Source organism: Ambystoma mexicanum, chromosome 8, assembly GCF_040938575.1.
Source record: "Ambystoma mexicanum isolate Mex_15411 chromosome 8, UKY_AmexF1_1, whole genome shotgun sequence".
Taxonomy (NCBI): Eukaryota; Metazoa; Chordata; class Amphibia; order Caudata; family Ambystomatidae; genus Ambystoma; species Ambystoma mexicanum.
The window spans coordinates 1,429,137,198-1,429,149,602 of NC_090929.1; the positions used below are offsets into that span (position 1 = coordinate 1,429,137,198).

General features: G+C 43.8%; 1 protein-coding gene across 4 annotated transcripts in view; it reads right to left on the bottom strand.

Annotated features, from left to right (window-relative positions):
• The window catches only part of ZDHHC16 (zinc finger DHHC-type palmitoyltransferase 16), a 434,178-nt gene that overhangs the window by 256,639 nt on the left and 165,134 nt on the right, over positions 1-12,405 (bottom strand). For all 4 annotated transcript variants that reach the window (XM_069611578.1, XM_069611577.1, XM_069611575.1 and 1 more), the window contains one exon: positions 10,834-11,086. In XM_069611578.1, coding sequence (XP_069467679.1) covers positions 10,834-11,079 — 246 coding nt within the window. In that variant the 5' untranslated portion in view covers positions 11,080-11,086. The remainder of the gene's footprint in view (positions 1-10,833; positions 11,087-12,405) is intronic.

Here is a 12,405-nt window from a genome sequence, read left to right on the forward strand (position 1 = left end):
CCTGAGATACAATGCCATCACCACCATCAGCTTGGTGAAGACCCTCGGGCGGAGGTCAATCCGAATGGCAGGACCCGAAACTGAAAATGCGAGTCGCCAACCGCGAACCTCAGGTACTTCCTGTGCTTGGGATGAATCGGCACATGAAAGTAAGCATCCTTGAGGTCTAGAGACACCAACCAATCCTGCAGTTTAAGGGCCTGGAGGACTTGAGAAAGAGTTACCATCTTCAACTTGTCCTTCCTGAGGAGCTTGTTCAAACAAGCAGAGACCCTGATGGCTCTCAATCCACCATCTTTTTTCGGGATCAAAAAATAAGGGGAATACCATCCCTTGTTCCTCTCCGCTACAGGCACCAATTCTATGGCGCCTTTCTCCAGCAGGGATAGGATTTCCTGCGCAAGGAGCGGATCCGGACGATTCGAAGAGAGCTTCCCCGGTGGCTTGTCGTGAGGTCTCTGCCAGAAGGGAAGACAGTAGCCGTGGGCTATGATCTCCAGAATCCACATATCCAAAGTAATGGCACGCCATTCTCCAAGATGCTGTGCAAGTCTGCCCCCAACCAGCGAACCATGGGACATAGCCTCATAACTGAGCAGACGCGGCAGTGCCATGAGGGCAAAGAGGCAACTGCCCGAGCGGCTTTGACACCCAGAGTACCTTGCTTTCCACCCCGGGTACTGCTACGGTGGCCCCTTTGTTACGCTCACCTGGTATTCATGGGGACGCCACCCAGCCCTGGTTGGATGATTTGTAATCTCGAACCCTCTCCCGGTCCCTTGGTAAGGCCTCTGGTTAAAGATGGGTCTGCAATATAGGAGAGCTGGATTCAATACCAGATTGTCTTTATGTTTTCCCACCTCCCTTGGCCTCAACTCCTTCCTCCTCCCTGGGCCTTCTCCTCACCTTAATATTGTAAAAGGTGGGTTCTCCCCTTAATATTGTAAAAGGGGGATTCTCCGTCCTGCATCTCGTGGTCGGGGCACGTTGATGTGGGGGCGAGCAGCGACCAAGTTACTTCACTGGGGACACCTCTGTCAAATCCTCCACAAACGGCGTTGAGGGCACCGAAGGAATCGGCATCGACGTCAACTGAGGCACCGACGGTATTAAAGACTTCTTCGAGGACGGAGCCTTCTTCGAGGACGGAGCCCCGAGTGTGTCCCTCGACGGACACAGCGCTGATGGCGTTGCCGACCTCTTCGAGGCCGGAACCTCGAGAGAGCCCCTCGATGGACACAGCGCCGATGGCGTCAACGCCTTCTTGGAAGGCTTTACAGTTTCCGGCGGTCTCAATGGCGTCGAGGACCGGGACCTGGATCTGGCACGGCTATGGCGATCTCCCTTGTCCCAGCGGGATCTCGACGGCTCCCAATGATCGCGGCGACCGCCCAAGCCCGAAGGCGTGCGAGTGGTGGACCGAGCCCGTTCCCCGCCAGGCTCCTTTCGAAGGCGCAGCTGGAACTGTGCCTTGCTGTTAGGGAGAATTCTCTGTTAAGGCTAATTTCCCAACCCTAGTGCGTCCCCCAGCAGCTTTGCTGGATTTTTGGTGTTTATTTTTTTCTCCTGCTAAGAGTGAGACTCTTTTTCTCCCACTCTTAGACATGATTTGAGATATCCTTTGACTTTGTAATTTGTTTTATGGGCTATGAGGTCATTTACTCCATAGGATTTAATGTATTTTTGGTAAGTGTGTTACACAGCACCCTCAGTGCAGTAACACCGGGGTGTCATAGTGACCCCCAAACAGACTCCATACCCTGGGACTGACTACTGTCTCCCAGGGCATGTAAAGTCACCATTGACTTTACTAGTCTTAAATTGTGAACAGAACCAGTACAAACCATCATATTTTGGAAGTACTGGTAGGGGTAATTAGATTGCCCCTGGGTCTGTTTTTCGAGGGGGCACTGTGCAGTCCCCCCTCGTCGAGTTTCTGGCTGGTGGCAGTGGTTACCACGCAAAATATTCCACCAGAATATTTTCTATGGGATTTTCCCATTCATTTTAAACGCACCACTTTTTTGGTGCAATGCTAAAGATACCGCCGGGTTATTTATTTAATATTTATTCCCCGGTTAGGTCTTTTTGCCAGGACTCGGTTTTAAAATGGCGTTTGTGTTCGCCTCTGTAACTCCAACCCAAGTCGAGCCCTTTGTTCCACTTTTTGGCGGGATTCTACACAGAAGCCTCCAAAAGTGGTGCCACTCTGTCTGGGTCTACAGGATGTGTGGGAGGGGGCTTTAGGCACCCTGGACTGAGTTGCCTCGGCAACTCAAGTCGCACTCTTGTGTGATTGGCCCAGTGGTGAGCCGCCCGGCTCACCACTTAGCATGTTTGAGTGACAGCTAGGACTGATGAATGGGGGTTTTCCGCATAAAAGCAGGGCTTTGGGGACTGGAACTTCAGAAGTCGCCACAGGACCAAAGAATCCGAAGAGGGAAAAGCTGAGCCGACCTGCAACGACGACACCACCGGTGGAGCCCTGCTACACCGTCTCACCACTTCCCAACGGCAGAGAAGATCTTCATCCCGGAGAGTCTTTTTCCTCTGAGCTGGTGGGGATAAACAGTTCGCCCTCTTTTTCGCCTTCCTGGATCGTCTCATGGTCGAATCGTCCGTGCCAAGCACCCCGGCGGCCGGATAGCCACGCTTCACCACTATCGCAAATAAAAGGGTAGTACCTTTTAACCGTGAAACTCCGCGGCTGGTTTCTTCTCTGGCAGTGCAACGACCTCCAGCTTTCCTCCACGTCGAGATCTCCTCTTCCCCTGGACGAAGCACCGACTTGCACCCGCTGCCAGGAACAACTGCCCCCGCTGGAGCTTTCTCACCATTTCAGGTACTGAGTCCCGCCTGGTCTGCCATGCAACAGACTGTTCAAGGTGTCCTGCAAATCCTTGACTTTCTATCCTAGGGTGACTTGGGACCTACTAACTAACTTTTCCTGACTTGAGCCAACCCTTTTTGAACTCTTTGCAACGACTCTTTAAAAGTACTATTCAACCATGTGATCTTGGACACATTCCGCCTTGCTCTCTTCAAGAGTGGGCCTGGCCTATGACACTCTTGCTCCTCAATAGATTCTGCCTTTTCTGACTTGCTCTGGTTCTCCTAAAGTGTTGGTATTGTGTATGTTCCTAATTCTGCCTTTTCCCTCCCTTTTTAATTAACTTATTGGAGTGCCATCTTAGGTTAAGCGCTCACCTCTGTCTGAAAATAAGTGGTGTTTTAACTAAGACTTGTTCAATAAGTGATCATGGATGTATATATATATTAACAGTGACTATGTTTGAACTTGCTTGCCATATTAGTGTTAGTGTATTTTACAAAGTGCGTTTTTAAATAAATAATTATATACTTTTATACCCAAGCTCTGGTCAGGGTTTGCTTGTGTTACTGTATTTTGGTACCTATCTTGTATACTCTATATGCTGTCTAACTCTTCTTGAGAGAAGTCCAGCTGCTCAGCCACAGCTACCAAGTAAGTCTGGGTGGTACAGACTGCTACCAATTGGGTTTACTGCCAACACCTGTAGTCTTAAGCCTTTTGCAGTGGTCTCTAAGGGAACTGCACAGGTTTCTGCCTAACACTTGCGACTCGAAAATCGCCATCATCTGCTGGCGGAATGCATCCCATTTGGCCAGCGACGAAGACTTGTGGGACAAGTCAACCGTCTGGCGGAGTCCTCCTCTGACGAGGACAGGGAAGGCGACCGGTGACGGCGCTTCCTAGAATGCCTCGACGAGGCAGAGGAATGGCGGGAACCACTCCTAGACCGAGATCCGCTGGATTTTCGCCGATGCAGAGAGTCGCCCCTTGAGTCATCGGTCAAAAGCCCAGCGGAATTGGATTTACGGGGTTTAGACACCCTACCTACCTTCAATTTCCCCTTACGTTCCCGCAAGGCCTTAGACGTCAGGGACTGGCAATCCTCGTAGTCGTCGGTGGTGTGGCTTTCTCCGAGGCACCAGAGGCAGATGTCGTGCAGGTCCGTGATGGACATCTTCGAACCGCAGTCCTGACATTTTTTAAAGCCCGACTTTGGGGTAGTAGAAGAAGATGAAGATGAAGACATCGTACACGAAGAAAGAATCGAGCGCGCCGAGATTCCGAAGCAAACACGTTTGCGGAAAAAACGGAACTGAGGCTACGGGAGCTGCGCGTCCGATATATAACATCCAGTGACGTCGACCCTCGAGGGACAACGGATCGAACTGAAGCTGCCAACAGCCCATCACAGCTCTCTTGTGCTTTTCCCACTGAGTCCTACTAACTTACCCTACCCTCTTGCTTTCCAGATCTGCCAGAGCACCTGGGGACCACTCCGGTGATGACAGTGTGCAGTTTAAATATCCTTAACCACAAAGAGAATCCTTAACCAGTTGAAGTTCTACACTAAGCACTGTGAAGGCACCATGAATGAGACAAAGACAATGCACTGAACGTTTGTGCTACAAACATTTATTTAAAATAAGGAAGTTTGGAAAAAGGCTCATCTTGCCCCAAGTCAAGGTGTGAGTTCCCTACCTAAATAGTACTAAGGATAATCTGTATCAGGAAGTCCAAAGCAAATGTCTGTGTCCAAACCCTATACTTGCCCTCACATCTTTTTCTATACAATTTGTAGTGTTGTCAGCCTCAAAATGATAAGTGTTCATATGAAAGTTCTGAGCTTCGTCCAGCTCTTGGTCAAAAGGTTTCCTTTCCCCAAGATTGAAATAGTTCACAGTATAAACAATGGGTTCAGTCCCCCAAGCTTTCAAGTCTTTCAACAGTTTCAACACAACACAATTCCTTAGGACCCTTCTCAGCTCTTCTGTCTTGTTTATCTTTCACCAATATCCGAGTTAAACTCATTACTTTCAAATCACACAAGATTTCCTTTCATAATCAATCACAAGCTTCTTTGTGGTGGTTTAAGTGGCTTTTCCATAAAGGTGGTGTACTCTGTCTAAGCGCAGTTTGTTGTAAAATACGGTCCAACCCATTACAGGTCACGCAACCAACACACTTCACTTGCTTCTTCTTCATAGGCAAGTTGCCACCATCTTATCTCTACAGTATATTTGTACTATTTCCAGATCCTTATAATGCTTTACCATTGCTTGTTTTCCCACCATTCGCTTCTTGCACTTTCATATACTCTCATGGCTCTTGCCAAGGCTTCTTCTCTCAAGCTGCACAGTTTGCAATTATATCCTTGTGGCGCTTGCCAATATTTGCACAGTTCCTTTAACTTGTGTGATTCCACAAAACAACTTTCATTTATAACTCTATTCAACCGTGCTTGCTTTCAGCCAACTCGATATACCAAAGTACTTGCTTTCATGTAAATCAGTATTCAATAACTTTCTTATAAGTCTTACATGCTCGCCTACCGTCCCGGTGTCCCCTTCTCTAGGCAGACTCACCGGACGGTGCTTACGGCGTTGCAGTGAGGCTTCCGGCTGTCACAAACTCCCTCTCGTGCAGCTCCTCACTTCGCCTCCACAGCGGCTCTCCATGGCTTCGCTCCCACCAACGATGCGCCTCTTGCAGCTTGGACCTCACTCAGTAGCTTCCCCTGCTCCCGCCGGTTCCTCTTCCATACTCTTGTTACCAGCCTCCAGCAGCTTCCTTTAGCCGTGCTTCCTGCTGCATACACTCTGCATCGTCTCTGGTTCCTCGAGCACTCAGTCTTCCATGCCGCCTTCCCGGAGAGGTCTGCTCTCGCACAGCAGTCCTGATACCTCCTTCTATAGCTGCCTCACTGTTCTTCAATCTTCCTGCTTTTAAACCTCCAGCCAGGCTAATTGGTCAAAAAAAGACTAGACCGCTCATTGCTGGTTCTGTATTACTCTTGGTTGCCTTCCCCTTGTCCCAGTACCTAATCAGTGTTTGTATGTGTATGTATAAATAAAGAGAGGCTGTGTGTTTCTAGTTGGTCCCTTTCTTGCCCCAGTATATAAGTGGGGGGGTGAGGAGGGGGAGTTTTAAGGAATGATTTACAGGGAAATTAGGGAAGGGATTGACAACAGCCTATGAAGGCTTGGGGGCCATTGGACTCATGGTAAAAAGGAAATGGGGGATACCATGTCTCACCTAAGGCTGCCTCATGCCCACTCCCCAAATCTCCTCCACCCAGATGATTCTCCCTTGCATATCCACCCCCAGGGTCAGAATCTGATAGCAACAACCTTTCCCTGGCCACCTGGGTGGAAGATGTATTGGGGAAAGAAGTGAGGACGCCCTCGGATTCCTCAAAACACCAAGAGGGCAACTTGAAGTTCTCTCTCACATTTCTCTTATCGGGTAATCACTAGTACCTGGGGGGAATGAACTCAGGTTAGGGCTTTACAGACATTGCTTATGAGGTATTTTTATTGTTGGCTAAAATAACAGGAGAGCAACATCAATCTAAGGTTACTCATCTTCCCACTGCTGACCAATATGGAGCTTAAACTATATTCCTACAAACCCCCTGTTTCCCAGTTCCCAGGGCCTCACCATAAGAAAAGGAACGGTTAAGGGTCTCAGTGCACTGGCCTCTGTGCCACCACACTCCTGAAAAACAATTAAAGTGTTGCATCTTACAGAGCAACGCACACAGACAAAACCTAAAAAACCATATTATGCATTTTCTGATGGAAGGTTATCATTACAAGATGGACAGTATGGTACACTCCTAAAATACTTGCTTGAAATACCCCTATGAGAAAGGCGATGAGAGTTAAATAGCACCAATATAGTTTCCTTGCTGCTTTGCATAAATTCAAAGCACATTATATGAGAATGATCCACAGACATTTATATTTGAGATATGTCTGTGAAAGAAGGGTTATATGCTTGAATCACTGAGTACATACTACACACTGGGCTTTGTGCTTATTTGCTTTTTCACAGCACTTGTAAAGTGTTTGAAACCATGAGCCATAAACACAATCGGAAAGCCTCAGGATTTGTATTGGATGATCAAATGTGTGTGACATCTGTCACTCATTTGAGGTCCCAGCGATCTTGCTGCTCGTTTCTGGAGATAATGTTCCCATCCCCAAAATCTGGGAGCCTCACAGGAGAGGCTGAAAGGGGAAGCTGGGTCTGGGCATGCCCTGTCCCCAATGCACAGACAACCTTAGAGAATTATGCCAGGAAGTACAGCCAGCGAGTTAGGATTAGCACTCTTTAATGTAAATTACTTTTCCTGTCCCATTTATTGTTCCTGTGTGAGTCACAGGTAGCAACGATAACATCATTTTGCATCAAAACTGACATACTGTAGTTTCAATACATCTCAGGTTGCAATGTTTTTCATCATCGTTATTACAGTTCATAATGCGTCATACGTTTATTCAGTTTGAATATTCAAATGTGTTCTTTACAACAATTTATTTTGAAGGTCTGAATAGTTGAACCAAAATATTACTTTGAACATATTTTAAAATACAAAGCCTGTGAACAGTAGTCTCCCATCTTCATCATTTCACATGATGGAAGAAATTCACCACAAATACGAAAAGTTCACCTCTAGTTCTCGAATATCAAAATTATGTAGGGGTGTAAAGATGAATCCAATCACAATTTATATACTGAATTTCAAATTAGAGTTATTGTGTCATGGTGACTTTAAGAACAACATAATGCAAAGCAAGGTAATGGTGCAGAGATTTGGTTTTACATTTCTTAGAATTGCTAATGACATTAGTGAAACACCAAAGGTCACAAAACGAGAGTTTTGATAATACCTTTGTTGCTTTGAAGGCTACTAAGCAATGCTCATCAGCACTGCTACCCTGTACTTGACATATTATTGATGTAACGTACTGGAAACCATAGTTTTCTGTGCAATTATCAGAACTACATCGATCAGGTGCTCTACAACCATCTCATCCTACTGTGCACTTCAAATATTTATCTTATCCTAACCATACAAGATTTCCTAACAAATCGTTCAAAAAAGGTGATAACGGTCACTTATAGTTAAACCAATAGGCACGTCTAACTTCAAAAGCATGATTAATCCGGCCCCCAATTATTTAGTAAAGTTTTTTGATTGCCCCGTTGGGATTCACATAGTAGATCTGTCCGAATGGATGTTGGACAGCTCAAATTGTCCCCCAAAGATCGGAAAGATGAGGGACAACCTCATCATTTTCGACCACACTCTTTCTGGCTTTAGATTCACGTTGGAGGAAATGGTTGACTACGCATAGGAGAATGATCTTGTAATCAATGCGGAGAAGACTAAGACCTTGCTGATCTCCTTTAAGAACAGAGTAGTTCTAACTTTCACAATGGGAACTATTGATTATGTTGATCACTATGGACGAGTGCAGTAATGGATTCCAAATACATTAAAGGAACAAAGAAAAGCCAGTTTGTTAAACCATCTCGTTGGCAAGTTTGCGTTACAGACTGCAGGATATTCACTTGAGGGAATATTAACTCTAAACAATGTTTTTGCCCTGCCATTCTATATGGTCTTGGGGCACCGAGAATGCAAGATTTTAGTTGTCTCAATTGGGTGGAAGGAACTTTTTGGAGGAAGACCCTAAAACTCAGGCCCTCAGTCTCAATGGAATTCCTGCGCCTGGAATTAGGCTTGATCTCATTGGGGGGACAGGTAGAGAGGGAGACTGGTGAATTATATCAAAAGTCCAAGGCAGTTCCAACATGCCCCCGTCTGAAAGTTTTGGGTTCCAACTGTGGGAGGGACTGGCTTAATAGAGGCGATAGCTTTGACAACCTCATAATGTTAACATTCAAAACAATAAATTAGTACGCGAACTGGAAACCAAGAGGTAGCTATGAAGTGTTAAAAGACTTGTTTAAGGTAAAATACGATTTGTGGGACTGGAATAAAAACTATGACCACATTTCCACCTTAAAAAGCTATCTGCATGTGTCTAGAGTGGTGCATGAGTTCAAGAGACCACAATCGTAGAATATTCAGAGTCCTAACCCTGAAATATGTATGCTCTTATTGTGCTTACGAATAGACCAACTCCCCCTATCCTGTGCTCCTAGTTTAAATTGCAGCCACGCAAAAGATATTGCTGTGTCTGTAAATTACAGGATTCCCCGGAAACTACAAAACATCTACTTACAGAATGTACAAACTTAGGTTTCATTTATATGTGCGCTTATGAAAGTCTTGTAAATTATTACGACTCAATAAAATCTGCTGATTTCTGGAATTATCGGTTAAACTCTGACTCAGTTTCAGTGCGCATCACACTTTATAGGGTCTGGGTGCAAATAAGAAAGCTACTAGGTATTGGAGTAAACCTGCCTAGATGTTGACCAGTTAAAAGGACGTTGGATTGTTGGACTATTTGTAACGACAAGCTTATTTGCACAATGTTTAATTGTACAAATGTATACATATAATATCAGAGCACTGATTTATATATCCATTTGCACATTGCTCATTTGCACACTTACATATATACCAGAGCACTGATTTATATACCTTTTTGCACACTGCTTATCTGCACACAGCATCAGAGCACTGAACTGTCCAGTATGATTTATGTACATTTTATTTACTCCATTGATGTTTACCTTATCTATGCTTCTGCTAATCGATCGAACTAAAAGACTTAAATTTGATCTTCCATCATGAGAAATATGAATGTATTTTAGGGATTTTAATTACCATTTTTATGACCATGAGGATTTTAGCGGAATGGTATCGTTGGAATTTTATTGTCGATTACAATATATATAATATTAATGAATTGTAAAAGGTCGTTTGAATAATTACAATAAATAAATAATAATGATTCACATAGCTCAGGGTCACATATCAATCTGGATGCACCACTATTGTGACACTAATACAAATGATGTGCTATGGGATAGTTCTGATAATTGTTTTCAAAAGCCCAATGAGCACCAATACCCTAATTTAAATTATCCAGATGGTACTCCACATGTATAATTTAGTACAGGGACACATTTGGTCATACACAATACGATCTGAAAGTCTGAAATATATTGACACTAAGCGCATGTTATCAACCACATATTTCTTAAAGTCTGTAATACAGTGTTGACATATGCCGCATTGACTACATTTGAAGGAACCTGTGGCTCTCTGCAGCTAATTAGTCTCCATCTTATTACCATTAAAAAGGCTACGAGTGTACATGGCTTATAAAACAGAATTGGCAGAGAGTTCCTTTCTGTAGATAGTGGTTTCCAAATCGTTAACAAGGCAGATTAACACATCTAAGAATATCAATCTGTTCTTATCCATAATCATTCTGGCAATAAATCTCAGCCAAAAGTACGATATTATCTTTTAAAATACTGCCCTATATATGCCTAATCTGGGTCTATGCCCAGTAGCCATAGAGTACATTTTCATAAAGACGAATAGACTTGCTAACCATTGCTATGCCTCTCACTTGTTGATAGAACCTGTCATTGGTTGAAACAATGGTTAAGAATGAAATTCCTCCTATCTATGACGATATCAGTATGTTGGCATCATAATTAAAAGACCTATCCCATAAATGTTGGCCTGATGTACCTACACTGTGACGTCTAATAATACCTGCACAAAATTGTTATGTACATATACATTGTTTTAATTATGGTACACAACCCATAGAAGTAATACATAAAGATATGCTACGGCTGAAACATTTATTTAATGAATACTGTGCAAATGATTGGACAAATAAGACGTAATGTGCAGTACTATCCTAATCGTTTTCTGTCCTTTCCTTCGTGTTTACTGACTACAAGAAAGAATAAAAAACAGTGCAGAGCAAATGCTCTCATGACAGACAAAGGAAACCCCACACTTCAGCCACATGACACAGAACATTTTGAAACATACTTACCACACCAAACCACCTTGTGACATGATCCACAAGCCAATAGACGGGCTCAAAAAGGGAGTCTATTATGACATCACTATTGGTGAAGGAGTTGTAGACCAGAGAAAGGTAACACAGCCGTCCATACTTCCATAACTCCTGTATACGCTTCAGTAGTCTAAGCTTCCGACGGCGCCCCAGCCGTAGACACCTCAAAAAGAGGCGCATAATGCTGGCAAAGAAGCGCTGGCGTCTTCGCATACCCACCATTCATAACCTGTGAGCAGGGGGAGCAGCCATGGTTAAAAAGAGCAGAATGCTAAGATTTTCTTTCACTTCAGTTTACAAGCTAGAACTACTGGTTATGTGGCAGACATCGACTTTTTCAGCAATGTATTCTGTTCGAGAAGAAAACATGGCAATCTTATCAAAGCACTGCCTAAAAATCCTTTTTTGTCCCTATTCACGAGGGACACGTTCATGCTGCCTAATATAAAAATGAATACACATACAGACACATATGCATACACATCGCACAAAACATATCCAACAATGGAGCATGAAGAGGTGATCACTTTAAAAAATCACTGAAACGTTCAAGAGTCCCGCTACCAAATGAGTTTGGGCAAGCATTACCCTCACCCAAAATCCTGTGTTTTGGGCCAATTTCCATTCCTTCATTTAGTTCTATTCGACGTAATGATATAGAAGCATAGCAAATTACAAATAAATTACACAATCAGATAAAACATTAAATTATTCTACGCCAATTATTATCACATTCAAAAAGATGATATCATAATGGATAGTCATACATCATGGTACAATTCGCCAACACTGATCATTATCAGTCTCTTCTCTCTGCATAACCACGCCCTGTAAATATATTTAGCTACTGCAAAGATGACAATCTTTCTGCTCGGTGATTTACCAAAATTTAAAGCTTCAGCAACAGATCATATTACCAATTCTCTTAATAATGACTTGAGATAAACTAATCTCAAATTCGTGTGCAATGGGTATAGACATTTTAAAAAGTGTAAGACTCTTTCTCTTATATTCGGACCGTAGGCACAGCAGTCATCATTCCATTGCTTCCTCACACTGTTATTTAACCAAATCTTGCGAACCAGAGAGTTGGCATTTTCCTGGAAGGAGGCTTTGCTTGTCCCCTTAATCAAAAAGAGAAGGTGCTGTGATCCTAGCGCTTATCGACTTATTGTGGTAATAGACGCGCTGAGCAAAGTCTTTGCTCATTTAATTTTGAAGAGGCTAAAAAGATGGGAGAACTCTAAACATATACTCAGATTGGCTTCTGGTACAAATTGTTCATCAATTCTATGTATTCGCTTGTTCGGCTCTTAGAAAAGACGGACCACAGTTATATGTCACCTTTATTGATTTTTCTACACATTTTTGATTGAGTATGTACTGTATACATAGCACTCTTCTGCCAATGTTGGCCTTGATGCAGGGTGTGTTAGTCAGAAAGCAGGAAGGCAGATACTGAAACCTGCAGTGTTAGTGGTTCCAGGTCGAAAGTACCATTTATCTGTGTTCCTCTCTGAACATCTCTTATGTTGTTTGTGGTTGGTA